We start from the raw sequence: 22,817 nt of genomic DNA on the forward strand, positions 1-22,817 counted from the left end.
TTATAAAAATATTTTTGTAAGAACCACGTTTATGTTCTTCATACGGTTGTGATTAGTGCAGATCATGGAAATGATTATTTTGAAGGTATCTTTCTCCTTAGTGCCTTATTTTATAAGACTATAACTGATAATAATACTATTTTAAGATAAAGTTATCTCTGTTTCTCTTAAAGGTTTTTGCTTAAAAGGTTAAGTTTTGTTTTTAACGTAAATTTATTCCCCTTATCTACTACTAAAGATAATATTAAAGACTTAATTGATGATCTCATGATAAAATTAACAATTATTTGTTTTCCCTTAGCAAGTTTAGTATGTAGTAAGTTAGTATGTGCCTTTTTTTTCATAAATTGACATTTTGTAAGGTTGACAACCGAAAATAAAACTCAAATTTTCCTAATTATGGTGGTTTAATTTTTAAAATTTTAATGTTCTCGACGACAAAATCTATATACAAAACTAACTTATTTGCATTTTTTCGACAGTCCATTCGAGCTATGGTTAAGATTGTTTTATTGATATAGGCTATTTAATTACGCATCTTTTGATACCAAAACAATCTACCTAATACACATAGTTTATACAAAAATCATAAAGTAATCCAAATTATTTTTGTAAATGCCTCTCCTGTACAATTTGCTTATTTTGACTTGTAGTGCTTTTGTATTTAAGGAGCGATGTGTGTATTAGCAAAATAGTTCAAGTTAATACAACACAGTTATTAATTTTTTTTGTTTTTTTTTCTGGAAAAATTCTTCACTGGTTCTTCGCTTAAAAAACATATTAAAAAAATAAAAGTGAAACTAATTTTTATCAATACCTTCGACTTCAAAAATTGCCCTAATTTGCCTAATAGACATATAATGGGGTTCATATTTTTTTTTCTAATAACATTCTTTAGACGAAAACGCACATATTTTTTCTGTATTCTAATATAACAGAAAAAGAGAAGTAATGAAATAAAGTATAGTTATTAAAAGAATTGAACCTCTCGGCGAGAGGCACATCAAAAGAATCGACTGTGATTTCTCCCTTATATTTCCCCTAATACAACTCTATAAATTGAATCTGCAGTATCTCGCGTGTGTGCGACCGGGACATTGACAAAACGACAAAACAACGGGAAATTGTAATATAAGGATCTCCCAAGTTTTCTGCTTTGCTACTTTTCTGGCACCGAATGTTACTCCACATCAATGAAAGACGATGGTTTTTATTGAATTTCGGTTTAACGTCGGTATATTGCTAGTTTTCACCTTTTTTCAAATCGCTTACCCAACAAGTCGTGAAATACGATTTTTTTGTTAAATCCATAAACTGTAAGTTTTTGTGAATGTTGTTTAAGTCGTAGAAAAAGATAAATATGTAAAGCAAATGATTTTGGCTGCAGAAAAAATAATGTGAAACTTCTTTATAACGGACACCAATAAGGAAAAATAATTGTCTGTTGTGTAGAGTTATCACTTAATCAATTCGCTTTAATTACACATTTTCGTACATATTTGCATAAGCATATACCCCAATAAAACAAATAAAACACTAATGTAAAAAAGGTAAATATTACTTCTTACAAAAAACCATCAGTTTTGGTTTGATTTTTGTTTTGAACAATATTTTTCACACTCAACATTTAGACTTTTCTGACCCAACATTTAGAATTACATCAAATATTTTTTGACTTACTCTTTGTATAAAAAAATTATTTTCTTAATTTTAGGTAAGCATCATTTAAATTACTTACAGAAAGCAAACAAGCAATTTAATTAAACCCAGCCTGTGAGAAACGTTCATCCCAAAGAATTACGTTCGGGTGTAAGAATTCATTCATCGAGGTGTATTAACTCGAGTAAAACAGAAGTCAGTCCACCGCGCTCCAATGCTCCAGACCATTTATTTCCCCCCTATAGCACTCTGATCCGCGATAGGAGCACAACTATCAGCCAAATGCTCTTTATGTGGAGGTCCTGGGTAATAGAACCCCAACATGGATTCCCAATCAAATTCAAAACTCAGGACAGCGCATTGTCGCTATAATCCTGTTATTTTTTACTGTGGTTTATCCGCGAACTAAAATTACTTACTTGGGCCTCAAGTCATTGGGCAGAATAATAATAAAATCAAAATAGTATGTATATGTATCAACATGTAAAATCAACAAGGCCAACTAGAAACAAGCAAAGCTCAGATATCAAACATAGTTGAAAACTTCTATACTGAGTTATACCGCTCAAGAAACGATCCCCCCGACTCTTCAAAGCAAAATCTGAAAAGACAAATAACAAACGTAAATTCTGAAGTAATGCCCGAAATAAGCGAAGTAGAAATAGAAAATGCAATTAAAAAATTGAAAAGAAATAAAGCACCGGGTAGTGATGGAATTCTGGCAGAAATGTTGAAAGAAGGCGGAGAAGAAGTCATCAGGTACCTAAAAATACTTTTTAATAAATGCCTATTTGAAGGAAACATACCAAAGGAATGGAATACCGCTAACACAATATTAATACACAAAAAGGGGACAATACAGATCTGAAAAATTATCGTCCAATATCACTACTATCACAACTTTATAAAACATTCACAAAAATAATTACAAATAGATTGACAACAAAGTTCGATGTATATCAACCAGTAGAGCAAGTCGGATTTAGAAAAGGGTTCAGTACATGTGACCATCTTCACACATAAAAAGGTCCTAATAGAAAAAGTTAACGAATACAATTTACCAATCTGTTTAGCATTTATAGACTACGGGAAAGCTTTTGACAGCATAGAATTATGGGCTATTGAGGAAGCACTGGTCAACAGCAGAATAGATTCTAGATATAGGATATTAATACATAATATATATCACCACGCTGAAATGGTAGTCACGATGGATAACGGAATGAAAACGAGGCCAATAAAAATCAACCGAGGAGTAAGACAGGGAGACACCATATCTCCAAAACTATTTACTACCGCACTTGAAGACATCTTTAAATCACTAAATTGGGAAACGAAGGGACTATCGATAAACGGAAAGTATTTAAACCATCTAAGATATGCAGATGACGTAGTACTAATAGCCGACAGCTGGAAAGAACTGAACACGACGATCGATGAGCTTCATACGGAATCCATAAAAAAAGGACTGAAAATGAATCTGAGTAAAACTAAGCTAATGTCGAATAAAGATGATCAACCGACGATAACCATCCAAGGAACAAAAGTAGAACATGTAGAAGAATACATATATCTACGTCAGAATATCAAGGTAAACAAAGAAAACCAAACTACCGAAATAAGCAGACGAGTAAGAATGGGATGGGCCGCATTTGGAAAACTCTCATACATACTGAAAGACAAAAAGATACCTCAAAACCTTCGAACCAAAGTGTTCGATTCTTGTATCCTTCCCGTTCTCACTTACGGAGTTCAAACCTGGACATTCACAGAAAAGAACATGGTCAAGATTCGAAAAACTCAGCGAGCCATGGAACGACAGATGCTTGGTATCTCACTAATAGATCGGCAAACGATCGAAGCAATCCGGAACAAAACAAAAATAAAGGACGCCGCGAAACAAGCAGCTAAATTAAAATGGAAATGGGCTTTACACAACGAACGTCTCGAAGATGGTAGATGGAACAAAGAAATCAGAAACTGGCGACCGTATGATGCGAAGAGACCAAGAGAAAGACCTCAAATGCACTGGAGCGACGATATCAAAAGAGTCGCAGGACCAATGTCCAATGTAGAAACGCCTAGCACACAACAGGGATGAATGGCGAGCAATGGGAGAGGCCTTTATTCGACAATTCGGATAAAAAAAGGGCTATAAAAAAAATGTATATGTATTAAGTAAGTTACATTTTGACAGACTGAAAATGCCTGTAAACTAACACTTATTCACTACTAACACATGCAAAATAAAACTACGTGAAACAATAAACCAAAGGTTTAATTTTCGTATTTTTGAAATTATACAATCGTCTATAGATTTGTATTTACAAATAGAAAGATAACTATTTTCAAAATAGCTTTTGGGCCATTAACATTTGTTTGGTGTATAGTAAAGAAATTATTAAATAAAATAAATCTTTTAAAAACTAAATAATTAAATTCATTTAGACCCATAACTTTGAATTTGAGATATTAATATTGAATAATATTACATTTTATTCGTTACTTTAAGGAATTAATAAGTGAAATGTTTAGCTTTGCATACAACAACTGTAAGTTGCCTACATTTGGCGTAACTCAACGACTAAGACTTGCATATAATTATTGCACAAATTTTTAACTTTAATATAGAGAAAATATTGAAAAATCTTTTTTTTATTGTAACTAAACAATGTTTAACATTTTAAAATTATTTTTAATTCTAAACATAAATTATTCTGTCAAATGTAAAAACATTTTACTTTCGAGTAAAAATCACATTTTGTAAAACACTTCACAAACAACTAATAAGAGTTGATATCTTATATCAACATGGTATATGGTATATGGTTGATAATGGTATATGGTACAAATTAGTATATTAAACTATTCGTATGGGGAAATAAACCTGCTTTTACTATTTTCCCCACAATTTTATCCTATTTTCTCGAGTTTAAGCAAAATGAAAAAGTAAATACACATGAAGTTGTTAAACGTCACTTTATGTTCAAATTCACTATCACTGTAGTAGAGGTAGAGTCGTTTAAAGTATTTTGTATAAAGGTATAATGTAACTGTTTTTATGGGAAAATAAAACGGTTGCTTCTACTATTCTCCTTATAATTTTCTTACCTATTAGACCTTCCTAGGACTTTAAATAAATATATCAAAACCAAAATAAGCCAAATCGATTCAGTCGTTCTAGATTTATAATAAACAAGTTAGAAAAACATAAAATGGATCAAAGGAACTAAAACTCTAGAGGTGAAGTCGTATAAAACATTTTAAATTTACAATTAAAAAAATAAGGGTCATCAATATTCTATCTTCTAAGTTGGACAAACAAAAATATACTATCACACAATTTTATTGCAATCGGTTCACTGGTTTTAAAATAGTAGCTTGGACAAATACCGTGACACGAGATTTTTATATATAAAGATATTTCATGTATCGTTCTTGATATCGCACCATCTTTTTCTGGTAGCACACCTTTATTTAGTTTGTAGTTATTGTTCAATAATAAAAAGTTTTAAGTTTGTATACTACGCCGTTACCTAATTTAATCTATTTATTACAGTTGGATGCGACAACTGGCAGGAATGGTGGACATACGACGGCATATCTGGTAAGCTTTTAGAAGCATTTATTTGTATTAATATTTATATCGGTGTTTATTTATGAGTTATGTATTAGCTTTAAAAAATCTTATGTAAAATCGGAAAAAAGTTTCTTTTTACTTTTACAACATAGGATATCTCCTTCGTATGTTCCCCTAACAATCTCATTTCCTTAATTTATCATCTGACAGACAATGTATAAACAACTAAAAGAATTGTCAAGTGGAAATGTGGAAAGCTATGTAAACAGTAGAACAAGTAAAATTTGTATCTACTAAAGCTAGGACAGACGATATAAAACAGCTAATCGAAGAAAAAGACATTGTACTTGAAATGACTCGGCTCAAAATCAAAGAAGATAGGCGGAAATATATCAAAAATAAAAACGATGTTAGAAGAACAATTGCAGCGAAAAAAAAAATAAATTGTAGCATAGCAATTGTTAGTAAATTAATACCTATAAAGAAAGACGAAGTAACACCGAAGCATGGACATTTATACGGTCAACGACAGAAAGAAAACAGAAAATGTCAAAACAAGTGATGACAGGAAAACAATGGATGCAACTTATGCAGATAATAACTTAACTCTCAGAAGAAAGAAAAGAATATAAGACATCACCCAAATAACACATCTACATAGAAGTGGTCAACATCCTACAAAAAGCCGAAATGACATTAAAACAACAAAGAAATTTTTTTTATTTCGAATTAGTGTCTTTACATCTTTAGTCATAGACACAGTAGCAAAGGTTTATAATAACTATTACAGATTTATTTACATTACAGATACTTAAGCAGTTAAATAATAACAATATTGTGTAAACTGTATTGTGTTAAACTGTTTAGTCTCTCAGAAGCCTATTAGGCTCTTGAGTCGGCTTGAATAGTTAAGAAGTTTTTTTAAACTGTGAGTTATATTTTTGGCAATGCGAGTAGCCTGGTAGTGTTGACATTATGTGAGGATGTGCTTGACAGTGATAGAAATATCGTTGCAGTGGGAGCATAACTATTGGTCTGTAGGGTATATAAGATGACCGTGTGGAAAATGTGTGTCCTCTCCTCAATCTTCGTATTGTTATCTTCTCTATTCTGTTCAGAGATGCTAGGGATAAATAGCTGTTAACATTAAGTTGTTTTCTTTGAGCTTTTTATTTTTGATCCGCAATGAATTGCGGATAAGGAATCGGTACACAGAGCTACACTTTAATGACTGTCAAAAAAAAACTCGAGAGGTTTTGAAACACTGAAGAGTTCTCCGAAAAACACACTACATTCTTTGGATATTCGGTATTGTCCTAATACTGTATCCATTATAGTGACAAAACAGTCAATCCCATCTGTGTTCCGGGATGAATCGGTATGAAGCACCTTATCATAGTGGGATATATTCACAGTACCCTTTAAAGCTTGTCGAAAAATGATATTATTTGTTCGTTGTTTATTAAATTTACAACGGATAGTGCTGTAGGATATTTGGAATTGAAAGTATATATCTGGGCGAGTTTACGAGTCCAGGTCTTCGCAAGATCAGAACATTTAATACTGGGTTAGTCGGATTCAATGAAATTCTGCTATAGAATTTTTTATATAAAAATGATTGCACGTCATTCAAGATTTACGACGTCAGAACCCCACAGCGTTGCCGAAACATAAGAATTGTTAGTAAGTGAGGAATTTTTAAAATGTCAACTATTTGTCAAATTATTATATTAACAGTAAATATAATTAGTTTTAAGACTACTCAATACACTAAAATACATAAGAAAATATGTTAATACAAAATAATATATTCTAAATTTTAAACTTACCTCTTATAGAGCATTAATGGTAAAAACGTCCCGACATTATTTCTTGTTCAAAATAATATATGTTATATAAAAGCTTGTCAGCTTTCTACAGACTATTTAGTTGTTTTGGCATAGCATAGTCACAATACATAACAATAATTAGTTTTTAAAGCTATTAATCTAAATTTAATATGTATTTATAAAGACAATTTATTAATATATAATACATTATGATCAAATGTGTAAGAAATAAAAACATAAACAAAATTCTTACTCTAAAAAAGCGGCAACACTTTAAAAAATTTTGCCACACACTGAACTATCATTAAAATTTGAAGTATTCCCATATCAGTTTCGTACAATTGTCTAATTTATTTAATTAAAATTATTATTTTGTGAGATATTAGACCTAAAAAGTTATTTCATAAAATTTATATTATTAATAATAACAATTGTTTTTGGTTACTTAATCAATATAATAGTAAAATTCCCAATATAATTATGATTACATTTTTCTGATTATTATACCATGTTGACACCTATGAAAGATCGAGAAGTTCCGTATGGGTTTCGTATTATTAGCTGTGTTAGGAAAATTTAAACTCTAAGGTTGACGTTCTGAAAATTTTAAATATAAGTGACGTCACTTTATATAAATTGTGACTTGCAATGTTTTTACTTTATAAAACGGTATGGCATAATATAGGAGTAGTTGCTGCCTTTGAAACTAAAAGGAGTTAATGAGATTCACAATAAAGACTTTCAGCGGAATTGGATGGAAATGATCCTAAGTATATCTGTTGTGAACAGAGTTTAGCTATTATAATAAATAATTGGATTCGGACAAAACTATACAACCATAGTCTAATTTGGATCGGATTATAGCTCGATATATTTTGAGTAGTACACTTTCATTCATCTGCACCCCATTAATGGTAGGACAATGTCTGTAACAAATTCATTCTGCTTAAACAGTTGCTTTTTGTTTTATCGATATGACGACGCCAGATGAGTTTGTTTAAGTCCTAAAAACTTGTAATGATCAAATTACTCTAAATTTACTCCGTATAGTGTTATTTTGGGTATTTTTGCGCTGTTGTATCTCCTGGTACATTTAAATATTTTAGATTGATTGAAAAAGAAGCAAAATTTACTTCTCTCTGACTATCTATTAAGTGACTCGACAAAATTTTGCAATAAACATGAGGTTGCAGCTGTGTTTCATGGCAGTATACAGTAACGTCTTCTGCGTATAGAGCAAATTTATCGCAAAATTTTATATGAGAGCAAATATCATTGATCGTTAGTACAAATGGGATAGAACTCAAAGTAGAACCTTTGGGTACAATATTTTCAGTGACATAGTTATCGGATAATACTCTGTGTAACTGTGATTCTGAAATTTCTATTATTTAAAAAATTGTCTATAAAGCATAATACGTTGCCCGTGAGATTATTTTCTACCAATTTTATAAGGATAACCGACTTACAGTTTATATCCAATAAACTTTCTATATCAAAATTAATTGCGATTACGTATTTCTTGGTGGTCATATCATTCGCTATATCTGTTTGCAGGATCACTAAGATATTAGTGGTGCTTCGATTCATTTACCAGAAAATAATTTACGCTTGTGATATGCTATAAAATAAATAAACTCAATTTTAACGAAAATGGGATGTACTGTCTTTTACGTCTATGGTACAGATATTTAATTGCATTTATTGATATATATTCTTTTAAAATAAAGAAATATTACATTAAAAAAACTTCCAGCCTATCTTTTGCATGAACGGGGTTCCTCCAGTTGGTGTCTTGTTTTCGTATATTATGTATATTATTGAATTGTATAATTTATTGAACCCATTTATTGAGATACGAAAATAAATAAAAAATCGTTGTTCATCTTCAAGTAATTTAGCAAAAATAATAATAAATTCTCCTTGATCTTCTCGTTTGTGTTAATTGGATGTACCCAGCATTTCCTTTTCTTTTTCTCTTGGACTCCTCCCGGCTCAATAAAATAATGCTTCGTGGAAAGAAAACTATCTGAGAACAAATTTCAAGGTTTGATATTTAAAAGAAACTGGAACCCTGTTAATTGAGCGCCGCATGTGTGCGCTCGCAACTCCAAAAAAATAACTCAGAACTCGGAACCCCTGACCTCTGTCTATGTGCTCGCAAGCTAAAAGATAAATTCTATAAGATTGTCATACAACATGAAAGGATCTATAAGAGTTAAATGTAAGTATCTAAAATGAAAGAATAATAACGAATACATTTAAGTACAAAAAAAAAGACAGAGCAGGTTATTAACGGAAGTCAAGGTATGGCTCCACTTAATGGCAAAATAAATGTGAATCCTGCATGCATTCTGAAGCATTATTTATAAGACGTTTAACAGCCAATACGAAAAATTGCTGATTGTCAAGATATTAAAAGGAAAAAGAGAGAAAAGTAAAAGAATTTTTAATGGAGAATAGTTATACAATACATGTCTGTATGATAAATAATAGTGACTATTTCACTAGATTATTTTTAACTGATAAAACGTCATAGCAACACCACGTTTCCTTCTGACCTAACTCCTTCTTGTCCGTGATTTTTAAGCGACAAAATTATGACAGATCCGTCACAAAGGTGCCTGGTAATTCTATTGTTGTCAGTTTAACAAACCTCATTCCTGACGCAAGTTAGGTAAAGAAATCAAAAAACTGGTTTCGGAAAATGTCCCATTGACCACGCAGAGGTCCAGAAGCTCTATTTGGACCCAATGTTCTGAGTTTCTACGGGTGAGAAACTTTACGCTTCAAAGATGTACTACCATAACAGAACTAGCAAAAACTCTAGAGGATTATGCCTTTAACGTGAAAAAAGGCAATGGCGAAGACTATAAAGAGTCGTTTGTATAGTCAATGGGAATACTATAGCAAAAATGGCGTAAGAAAAATATTTTACGGAGTACGGCATACAAATTGACCCGTTCACAGATATATCTTTCAAATGTGCAAGATTGGCCAGAGATACCAAGCTAAGGCAGCTTTAAATTGTTCATGAAAAAAGAAAACTTAATTCAAAAGATGAATGTGTTGCTTGTGTGAGTCCATTTCAAAAGGTAAAAGAAATAATAAATTAGACTTACTTACAATCAATTTAATTTAACTATCAGATGACCGGTTTCGCTTTCTACAATATGCAAAGCATCTTCAGGTCACGATACAAAGTTAAATTAATGCTGAAAATAATAAACCCATATTAGGGTGTTGTCTAATAAAGGTAAAACAAAGATAGGTGATATAAATTATATAAATTACAGTAATTATGGAAATATTACATGATGGTTGAAAGAACATGGTTCAAACTATCTTGTATTGTTGATTGGAGAACTCAAGTCAACTATTGTAATTGTTTAACAGTAAACGAGAAAGTTCTTGAGGAGACAGATTTTATCCAATGAAGTAGAGATAGGTAAATGTAATTGTTTGTTTGATGAAAGTAATGTTCTATACCATTAAGTTCTTTAAAGTTATTTATATTTATTCTGGAAATATATTTATGAAATGTGTGTTATTTATTGAGATTTGAGATTTGTCTCACAACTGTCACCTTCCAAAACAACAAACAAAAATAAATAGATCTTATTATATGGTATGGAGGCCTGAACGCTGACAGATACGCTCACGAGAAAACTATAAGCATTCGACGCATTCTTCGTATATCCTAGACCGAACATGTCACCAACATAGAGATACTCCAAAGAATCTGAAAGGACAAAGAAATCGTGAGCACAATCAAACAAAGAAAGCTTGAATATCTAGGCCACATATTGAGACACGATAAGTATCGTCTACTGCAATTGGTTGTCTAGGGGAAACTAGACAGTAAGCGAGGGCCAGGCAGGAGAAGACACTCGTGGCTCCAAAATCTGCGAAAGTGGTCCGGGCTCACATCGGTCGAACTATTCAGAAGCGCCGCAAACAAGATCAGAATTGCCATGTTGATAGCCAACGTTCGCAACGGACAGGGCACTTGAAGAAGAAGATTAATTGTCTCATGAAATAGTCTTGTCGAATATCATTCGAGAGAATATTATTTACCGGCAAAATTTTCTTCTGGTTTTATTTAAGTTTGTTGCCTTTTGGCAATTTTCGCTAATGAAATTTTGACAAAATCACTCGACTGACGTCTCGTGATTAAATTGTCAAAATTTAATTCGCGAAAATTGCCACACAAACAACAGGCAACAGGAAAAGGTAACAAACTTTTATACAAGTTGAAAATATTGCCGACAAAATTTTCTCTCTTGCGATATTATAATATTATATGACCTAAGATAAAAATATAAAGAAAAACAAAACTGGAGAATCCAACACTGTGTTTGGTCAAAATAAAAAAAATAATGATAATTTGATTAAGTATATAGCTATATAATAAAATATTTTACGTTTTTTTCATTGTTTTCTAATATTTTGAAATTAACCCTTGCCTTAATCCTGTTTTCTTCGTTTGTTTTATATTTTATTTATCTTTGTTAAAAGCTTATTTCTTAAATATTTTCTGTAAGCAGATGCACCGACGAAAATAAAATTTTACTGCCAAAAATTTGTATGAGTGTCGCGAAGGCAATAGCAGCAATGAAATTGAATCCAAGACAGAGCAGGCGAACTTTTATGACACTCTTGCAAATGGTAAACGATATTGTTTAACGTGTTATGCATCCTGTAATATTTTTATTCGGCATGAAGATTGGGTAACAGATTTGAATGCAAAGCCAATGCAGTGGAAAATATTTCTGCTTAGTTGGGTGCGTAATTTGGAACGATCCATTATGATTATGGTTGTGTAATTAGTACATTGCATAGTATTAATGATAATTTTCCGTATTGGTTTAAAACAAACATTATTAAACACAATTTTTATAATTTATAAAAGTGAAATATTCAGAACAAGATCTATAGATCAATCAAGTTAGCAAAACATAAACATATTTTTATTATTTTTTTATTAAAACTGTATAGACGAGTTTGAAATGTGTAGTACGAGATAGTATAAATAGGCTCTTATCTAGGGATTCATCAATTTTTTAGTGGAACTATTCTTAAATAAACAATCAAAACGTCAAACTCATTATTTTACTCATAACTTAAAAACTTGTCTATTTAGAGATTTGACGATAATTTGTTATAATATAATGGAATACAGGGTGGTTCATTAAGAATTGTCCATATAGTAACTGAAGATAAACTATCACAAAATACGAAGATTTAACCAAGAACACTTAAATAAAATATTCCTCCTTTCCGAGATGTATAAGAGGGTGGGGAGAAAACAAAGAAAAATTTTTTTTACAAATTGATATGTCCTATATGAGGAAAAGTGGTTAAATTTAAAAAGATATAATTGCAAAACGTTATCCAAAATTTGGGATTTATAGAACAATACAGATTTTTAAAAATTTACAAATTAAAAAAAATTATTGAAACAAAACATAACTTTTTTATTTTATATTAGGGGAAGTGTGCCTATGTTGGACCCCTGTCTATGATGGACCCCCTGCTGAAATTTCAAATATGGCGCGGTTTCATGCACATCGCCGCGCGCCGGTTGCTGCTTGCGCACGAAGTTTGTAGTTTAGTATTTGTAAAGTTCCAGACCAGTGGCGGTTATAACAGTAAATTTGTGAAATAAAATTAAAATTTGGTGTTGCTGATCTAATAAAATTTTTTGGTAAGTAATATTTTACTGGTAACATACGTTAAGCTGAGTGTTGCTTTTGTTTTGTATAGAATGACTACACTTTCTTTGTTAAATACTATACTTTGTTTTAGGTTAGAATGGTCAAAACAAAAGTAACAGAATTAAATTTACCGTCTTGTCTATTTTCCTGTGATGGACCCCTTTGTCGTTACCTATGACGGACTAGGGGTGCATCATAGGAAAAGGGAAATAAGTTGCTACTTAACGATTAACATAATACATTTTACAGAGATGGATCCTCATACAAGGCAACAGTGGAAAGAGAGGTTTAAGCTGGCAGTAAAAACATTTGTTTTTCACTAATGTTTGTATTTTGAGAACGATTTCCGAAGTGGAAATTGAAACGTCAATAAACATTTAACATTCCAAAAATGACTTTGAAAAGGCGCTTTAATAAGCAACAAGGAAGTACCAAAGGTGATTTCGGAGGACGAAGACAAATATTTTCCACTGCTATTAAAAAGGAAATTGCTGACCATATTATCACCATGGAAGCTCGTTTTTTTGGCCTGACCAGTAAATATTTACGAAAACTTGTATACGAAGTATCTGAAAGACACAATATCAGTCACAGTTTTAATAAGGAAACCAAGATGGCAGGCTGGAAATGGGTCAGAGGCGTTTTAAAGCAAAATCCTCGAATATCATTACGAACTCCAGAAAATACTTCGTTGGTAAGGGATCAAGCTTTTAATGAACCAAATATATGTGCCTATTTTACAGCATTAGCACATAATTAGACGAGTTTTAATTTCCACCGGAAAACATTTATAACATGGACGAGTCTGTTTGACAACTGTGCAAAAGAGATCGCAGAAGATTTATGCTAGTAAAGATCGCAAACAAGTTAATGCTTTAAGTAGTGCAGAGCGCGGTCTACATGTTACAGTCGTATGTGCGATAAATGCAATTGGATTATATGTTCCTCCTGCTTTGATTTTTCCTCGACAGAGAAAAAAAGACGAACTTATGATCGATGCACCTACCGGAAGTGTAGCCTTCGCTTAAGAAAGCAACATTTTTTAAAGTATTCAAAGGCTTCTAAAACCAACCAAGTTTTGTTGTTACTCGATGGTCATGGTAGTCATAAAAGATTTGAAGCTCTCCAGTTTGCAAAAGAGAACGGTATTATTATGTTTTGTTTTCCTGCTCACTGCTCTCATCGCTTTCAATTTTTTAGACCACTTCAAACTTACTACGGCCAAGAAATTCAATTATGGCTGCGACAGAATCCAGGTAAAACAGTTACCCAATTTAAAGTAGCCAGTATCTTTAATAGAGCATATTTAAAACGTGTTCTTCCATCAAATGCAATAAATGCATTTAAAAAGACAGGAATAGAACCGTTAAATCCAGATGTCTTCGAGGATTGGCAATTTTTGCCGTCTATAAGAACAAATAGAGAAAATTATGAACAAAACCCATTACCAGGATGTTTTGACGAGAACTCACTACCGGAACATCGGAACCAAAATGTTTCTTCGATTGAAGGTTCAGTCCTATACATCTTGGTCGAAGATATTTGTCCTCCTCCTTTAGCTGGAGTATCAGAAGTAACTTAGAAAAGTGCTAGAAAACGAAATAAAACAGGATATTTAAATTCAACGCCAGAAATTAATGATATAAAACAAAAAATTGCAAAAAAAGAAGCAAAAAAACGAAAATAAGGCGCAAGAAAAGTGAAAAGGCAAGTTCGTGTTTCAACTACAAACAGTTCTGAAGACGATTGTGAATCTTCTTTTGAAGAAGATGACTCGGACAATGCAGCTTGCATTTACTGTAACGAACTATTTTCGCATTCACGATCCAAAGAAAAATGGATTCGTTGTCAAGTGTGTAAGAATTGGTGTCACAATAAATGTGCAGATGTAAATCCTGGACGTAAACAATTTTTGTGTGAATTGTGCATGTAACCTTTTTCTTAAAAATACCCATTCATTCATTCTTCATTTTTTCTTTACAACCCTGTGTGGGTCCTAGCCTCCCCAAGAATTTTTCTCCAGTCGTCCCTATCCATCGCCTTCCTCCGCCAAGCACGTATTTCCATATTTCTCATGTCTTCATCGATGTTATCTAGGAATCTTGTTCTGGGTCTTCCTCTTCTTCTTTGACCAATAGGTCTATCAAGGAGCGTTTTTCTAGCTGGGTCGGTTTGCTCCATCCACATTACATGGCCTACCCACCTCAGACGTCCTATCTTTATGTGTTTTACGATATCTGGTTCCTGGTATATCCTATAGAGTTCGAAGTTGTATCGTCTTCTCCAGACACCATTTTCATTTACCGCTCCATAGATGCGCCTTAGTATTTTTCTTTCGAAACATCCTAACATGTTTTCATTGCTTTTTGTTAAAGTCCATATTATTGTTTTGTAGAGTTTTACTTTTGTATTTCTTGATATAACTGTAGATTTAAAAAGGGGATTAAGCCCAAAATAGCATCTATTAGCCGTGAAAATTCTGCGGTTTATCTCTGCGGTAGTGTCATTTTCAGTATTGACGAGCGTTCCCAGGTATACAAATTCGTTAACTGCTTCGATGACGTCATTTTCTATAACAAGTGGCCGTAGTGTTTGTGGTTGCGTACCTATTTTCATGTATTTTGTTTTGTTGGTGTTTATTATTAAACCCATTTTTGTAGCCGCTTCCTTTAATGCTACGTACGCCTCTCGTGCTGCGTTTTCCGTTCTCCCAACAATATTGATATCATCAGCATATGCTAAGATTTGCACAGATTTGTTATATATTGAACCGGTAGTTGTGATTTGTGACGTACGTATTACTTTTTCCAGAGCTAGATTGAATAGTATACAGGAGAGTGGGTCTCCCTGACGTAGCCCGTTATTTGTTTTAAAAGGTTCAGAGAGTTCCCCCTGGATTCGTACTTTGCATTCAACTTTTTCAAGGGTTAGTTTGGTTAAACTTACCAACTGATTTGGTACTCCTAGGTCTATCATTGCTCTAAACAAGTCTCTTCTATTTACAGAGTCGTAGGCTGCCTTGTAATATTATTAAAAATACCCATTTGTAATATTATTTATCGTTTAGAATATCTTTTGGTTTAATAAAATAATTTAATATTTACTTATTTTATACAAAATGCAATGGGTCCATCACGGGCGTATCAAAGGGTACATCATGAGCGCATATATGCCCATGATGGACCCTTAACAGGATTTTAGTAAACTATGAATAACTTTTGTTATCTTAATTTTTATCAAAATTTTAAACATTTACATTTATACAAATAACGTTATGTGGTCATATATAAAGCTTGCTAAGTAAATAATTAAAATTATTATGGAGCTTTGTCCTTAAGAGTAGTGTAGGCGCAAAATTTCGGGCTAATGCTTTTTAAATGCAATCATTTTTTTCGAATCGTGAGAAAATTAATAAGTGTTTTTAAAAAATTAAATGCAGAATAAAAGATTACATTATTACCGAGGGCCGAAAGTAACTGAAAACTTCTATAATGTTTATTTAAGTAAGTTACATGGGTTAAAAAAAAAAAAAGAAAACTAAGTGTGATTTTTAATTTCAAATATCTCATTCAAAAGAAACTTTTTGTTTATTCTAAGAAACTTTCGGCCCTCGATAATAATATAGTCTTCCATTCTGCGTTTAAATTTTTCCAAAATATTTATTAGTTTTCTCAGGATTCGAAAAAAAATGAATGCGTTTAAAAGTATTGGCCCGAAATTTTGCGCCTACCCTCTTAACGAGTCCATCATAGGCACATTTCCCCTAATGTTGTTTTTGCTTGTTTACAACTCAAAACTAACTACCGAATAGTTATTTTTAATTATTTACTGTAAAGTTTGAAAAACAACGTATTTTGTTTCAAATTTAGGTAATACTTGTCTTGATAAAACTCGATTTCTTACGAATCCCTCTCTTGCTTCAGCTCCACAAACCAATAATGATGCTTCTGTCACTAGTTTGACACATCTTTCCACTGCTGGCGAATGATAAGAAAATTCAAATTTTGTTGAAGCAGTGTCATCAATAATTTTTTTAAGTTCGTCTGTTGACAATTGTTTTGTTATTGGTGGTTCTGATATTACAATAGTTTGCCAATTAGTTAAGTCTAAATACTCTTAGGCTTCAAAATTTACAGCTGGAGTTTTAAACTGGCAAATTTATTTGGTTTCTTGGCCGTTTCTAGACTTTAATATGCGCCTCAAACCTAGCTCTCGGATGTGGGGCCGTTTATCTCCCAACATGGCTACAAGAATATTCTCTGAATACGCAATATATTCAATACCATGAATGACTTTGTTCACTATTTTCTTCAGTTTTCGTGATAATTATTGCGAGCATTGAATCATATTTAATATGTAAATGAATTGACCTATATTTAACTTCTGGATTTACTTTGATTAAAAACCAAGTGGAAACATACACATTTTACAGATAAGTTGCCAAAATATTTAAATTGGTACTCGGATTTAAGGTTCCTACATAAAGTCGTAGAATTCTGTTTGCTATTCTTATCCACCTGGAATGTGCCATCTTTTCCGGCTGTCGATATTTTAAGCTCTTTGATAGGGTTTCACAAGTGTCTAAAAACTTTCCTATTTTACCTGAAAATCCGGTAGATCATGCGGTTTCTCCTTTCTAAATACTTTATCAAATGTCGTAATGGCAGCTCGTTTCCATGTAAATGACAAATGAACTACTGTAAGGGTTTCTTAATTTGAAGTTCTAATTTGCGAATTGCACCATTGTGAATGCCGATATTTACCGCTGTTTCGTCGCATTAAATTGCATCCAAAGTAAAAAAGTCACATTTCGATTTTAAACAATTGAATAAACTGTCTGCAATACTTTTTGCTAAACCAGATTGTACTAAACTCAGAGTTTGGTTCTGAAATTACCACAATTTGTTCTTCGGTTATGGTACTCTTTTATGCTCGATTCTCAACTTGTATTGGAACTAACGTTTTATCCTTACGACCATCAAATTAGATACCGTGCAACATATTCTGGTCTTCTTTATAAATTAAAGATTTTCTAGTTCTTTTTCGTTCTCTTCTGATTTTACTTCTGTCGACAATGTTTTGACTTTCAACATTTATTATTATTCCCATATGTTTAAGAAACGAACTTACTATAATAGCAGCCGATCTGTCAGAAACACCAGATCTGTCAGAAACGGCATGCTTGTGCTAAGCTTGGTAACCGAATTCGCATTTGCTTGGTTTTAAGTAAAGTGCAAAGTTTCGTATCCCAAGTTACGCAATTATGTGGTTTTAAATGTTCAATTTCAAAGGCAATTTCAAATGTTCACTTGTTTTTTTTTTCTTTTTGGCGATGTACTCGTAGAAGTTGCAAAACTTTCTATTTGTGTTCTATACAATGATCGTTATTAGTTAGTCGAACGAACGAAAATACAAATCCCATTCCCATTAAGAGAGGAGTGAGACAAGAAGACGTAATATCGCCAAAGCTTTTCAACCTAGCCCTAGAAGACGTCTTTAAAACTACAAATTGGTCAACCTATGGCATTAACATTAATAGCAACAAGTTAAACCACCTCAGATTAGCTAGCAACATAAAGATTATAGCGAGCACATTCGAGGAACTGCAAATTATGATGGAGGAACTAGCAGCCAGTTCCCAATACGTCGGCCTAAAAATTAATATGAAAAACACAAAAATAATGACAAACACAGATTACCCCAGACGTATCACTATAAATGGCAGTGAAATAAAACAAATCCAGAACATTGTGGGACTGAACAATATCTATTACTTTTCTTCTTATCGCTCATTATTTTTAAAATTTAATAAAAGTTGTACCAGTTTTGAACTCTTATTTATTTAAATGTTTAACATTCATTCCTATTTTATTAGTTATCTATTTTGACAGCAGTTGGCAGCGCGGTCGTTTCAGAAAGCGAATATCTCGTACTTCACATTTCAACTGTCAAACCAGTCTATGTAGTTGTGACGAAAAAAGGCTTTTTTTACTGAGTTGATTGATCTTTTACTCAAATAATTAATACGAATAAATTCTCGTACTGCTATGGATTCGTAAAACCTAATACAAAAAATGACCCGAGTGCCCGATAATTAATTATCACAAAATAATTTAATGAAAAGCTAATAAATACCAATATTTAAATTAACGCATACTTTTTATGAAAATTTAATTGTTTATATAAATAAATACCAATATTAAAATATAAACTTTTGCAGAAAATTTCGAAAGTTATACATAGATAGATATACAAATGCATGTATTTTCATTACCACCAAATATTTTAAGCCAAAACTCTACTAGTCGGCTTATAATTAATTTCGTTATTATTATCATATATTGAATTTTGTAATTTACAAAAACATTTGTTATAAATTAACATTAAATTGCCACAGAACATAAAATATATCATTGCTCGAATTCAATATTTTGATCAAAAATAATTTAGGGATGTTCAAAGTTATTATCGATGTGCTTTTTAACTTTTTGTTGGCCAAATATAGAGATTCGACAAAAAATCCAAATATTTTTACATTATTTGCATAAAAAGATGCAAAATAAACGATTTTTGTTGTTGTTAGCACTAATTGATATTTACAGAAAAAAAAAACAAAAATTTGGACTTTTGGAATCCGTTAAGTCCATGTTTGGTCATTTTTCGGGTTTGTTCTTAGAGAGTATTAGAAAGAGAGAAATTATCGACTTCTAAAACCTGTTTAGTAAAAGCACATCTTAAAGTTAATACTAAATGTGACTAAAATATACTAACTAGCTTTAACACAATCTTAATACAAGCAAAATACTTTAAATTGCTTTGAATTGATCTTACTTTTATTATTTTTTATAAACAAAAAAAATTTCTTCTACAAAAATCCTTTACATTGTACAAAAAAGGTTTACATTGTAAAATAATATATTGCAAAAGTTACTACAAAATTCAGTTAAGAGCCCATAGCTGATATTGCAGGAATATATTTAACAAAATGATGCAATGCAATACAGCTAAAAACTGATATTTTAAACGATTTCTACTCTTTATTACAATGTTTTCGGGGAATAGCTCTTCTTCTTCACGTGCCATCTCCGCGACGGAGATTGGCCATCATCATGGCTATTCTGATCTTAGATGCTGCTGCTCTGAATAGTTCAATTAATGTGCATCCGTACCATTCCCTCAAGTTACGCAACCATGAGATTCGTCTTCTTCCTACACTTCTCTTGCCCTGGATTTTCCCTTGTATAATCAATTGAAGTAGGTTGTATCTCTCATTACGCATAACATGCCCTAGGTATTGCAGCTTTCGTGTCTTGATGGTTTCCAATACTTCCATTCTTTTGTTGATTCTTCTCATGACTTCGTTGTTTGTTACATTCTCGGTATATGATATCTTCTATACACCCACATTTCAAAAGCTTCCAACTTTTTAGCAGTCGACGCGTTAAGTGTCCATGCTTCTATCCCATAAAGCAGAGTCGAAAAAATATAGTACCTTGCCAGCCTAACTCTCAAGTCCAATTTTAGTTCTCTTGCACAAAGTACCTTTCTCATTTTATTGAAGTTTGTACGTGCTTTCTCTATTCGAACTTTGATTTCTTTGGAGTAATCGTTTGTGTGATTAATTATTGTGCCAAGATAGTGGTAGTTTTCAACTTGTTCTAAAGCACTACCGTTAATTGTCAGGCTTTCACCATTATTTTGGGTTTTTGATATCCTCATAAATTTGGTTTTCTTGGTGTTTATTGATAATCCAGGGGAATAGCTTATGTAGCAAAAATCAGATAAATACAACTTATTTTGGCAGACGATTTTGTGTTAAATATTCATTGTAACGAATAAACCTCACGTGTTAATAGCATTAGTGTTAATGGCATTAGAAGAGGAGAACCATAATTTGGGTATGTATTTAATAGTGAATATTTTTTATTTACAATTAAGGTGCATCAACCTAAGTGGTTATTAGCACTGCTTGGTATTACAATTTTTTTACCTTTTTGGATACTAAGTACATTGGTTAATAGATTACACATTTATTTGTACACGCACTGATGTTTAAATTTGGTTGTATATTCCTATTAATTGTAGAAAACTTAAAACAGACGCATAGACACAGTGTTTTTCTAGACACTCGCGTAGCGTTGCCGATAGGTTACACTTTTTCCTTTCATTTGAATATGCAGGGTATTCGATTAAGCAATGTTGGACACTTCCAGTAATATGGTATTCATGTGTTAAACGTGTATGTCCTAATCTTAGTTTGTTTATTATAATTTGGTCTTTCCTCTTGCTACACATATTCTTCCATCTTGTAACTATTGTTTTTATGTCTCGTAGTTTTTGCTGAAATTGATTACATTTTTGAAGCCACCGTTCTTTCAATGTCGAGTTAATCCAGTGATGAAAATCTTTCTTATAGGTAGGTTCTATCAAGTCTTCGTTGTTAACTGAAGATTTGGCGGCAGCATCTACTCTTTCATTACCATGTATATTTATATGTGACGGAATTCACATACATTTTACAATCGCATTCTTTTGCTGAAGTTGATACAAATGGTTCTTTATCAATCGCAACAATGGATGAGTTGGTTAAAGGGTGCCTAAGCTACTCATGGAACTTAAGGAATCTGTTATTATTAGGCACCTGTCCAAGTTAGCGTTCAGTGCATATTTTAATGCTTTGTAGATTGCAAATAGTCCTCCTGTACATACTGTGCTAAAATTTGAGAGTTTGTATGAAGCAGTATAGTCGATGTGTATGAGGGCATATCCCACTCCTTTTTCTGATTTGAAAGCATCGGTATAAATATATTAGTAATTCTGGTACTCATCAATCTTACTGTAAAATTGTTTAACCATAGAGGAAGCATTACGTTGATTACTAGTATTTGTTAAACTTAAGTCTAGAAAAGGTTTTGTGACCATCCAAGGAGGAGCGGTTAAAAGAGTGGTTTGGTATATTTTAGGGAAGACAATATTATTGCTGGTCATGTATTATTACTATTAAGTCTTTCATAAAAAGGGGGTTTAGATCTTTTTTTGTTAAGATATGTTGTTTGAAAACGAGAAGCAAAGACATTGCTTCCGACGGGATTTTCACTATTTGCTGAAACGTTTGCAGCATTTGCTAGGCTAAGATATTGACTTCTTAATTCCAGAGGCATTTCTCCTACTAAACATAGTAAGCTATCTGTAGGTGTGGTACAAATAGCTCCTAAGGCTATTCTTACAGCAGCATTTTGGATTGTTTGCAACTCTTTTAAAAGTAATTGATTGGTAGACCCATACACTTAATAGTGAATTCTAATATTATTTTAAATTTTCCTAAAAGTAAGGTTACGTTGGGAGAAGAATTATGTATTTTTATTTAAAAAAATCTATTAAACGGAGTATATAATGTTTTCTTGCTGATATATGCAACTAATTATTATTTTCAATAAATACCCACCAATTTAGATAATTAATTAATCAACCTGGGTGAACAGATCTCACAGGCTGTTTATCTTTTTACGATATTCCTGACTACATAAAATCGAAAGTATTGTATACAGTTGAATTGGTACTTAAGTGAATATTTCAATAGTTTAGGCGTTTGGTCGTGGAGACTTTTGGTCTACTCTTTTTAAAGTGAGTTACTAAGTGATGCAAATAAGCTAAATAAAATTAATAATTGAGAAAATAGGGCAACAGAAAATAACAAATTCTAATTAAATCAAATTAAAGCAGAAAAAATTTGTTTAGATGTTAACTAATTTACTCGTATTACTCTTTGGATAATTAATATTTTAACCACCAAAAACATTATTGAATCGCCCACGTAAAACATTTTCTGCAACTGTAATCACACAAAATGTTTATTAATATATATACTGTTTCATATTGTTAGTGGCTTTTTGCTATTTAACAATTAAATTATTGGTAATATTATGATCATAAATATGTAATCGACAAAGCCAATAACATTATTTTTAAGCACACATTCATTCCGCCGGATATTAGTTAGTAATTATTATGTATTGTATTAAAATTTAGTTA

General features: G+C 32.0%; 1 protein-coding gene across 1 annotated transcript in view; it reads left to right on the forward strand.

The window, feature by feature from the left end:
* Positions 1 to 22,817, forward strand: part of LOC140437924 (carbonic anhydrase-related protein 10-like) — a 907,307-nt gene that overhangs the window by 214,948 nt on the left and 669,542 nt on the right. Inside the window, exon 2 of the mRNA XM_072527712.1 lies at positions 5,219 to 5,266. Coding sequence (XP_072383813.1) covers positions 5,219 to 5,266 — 48 coding nt within the window. The remainder of the gene's footprint in view (positions 1 to 5,218; positions 5,267 to 22,817) is intronic.

This window comes from Diabrotica undecimpunctata, chromosome 1 (assembly GCF_040954645.1).
Source record: "Diabrotica undecimpunctata isolate CICGRU chromosome 1, icDiaUnde3, whole genome shotgun sequence".
Taxonomy (NCBI): Eukaryota; Metazoa; Arthropoda; class Insecta; order Coleoptera; family Chrysomelidae; genus Diabrotica; species Diabrotica undecimpunctata.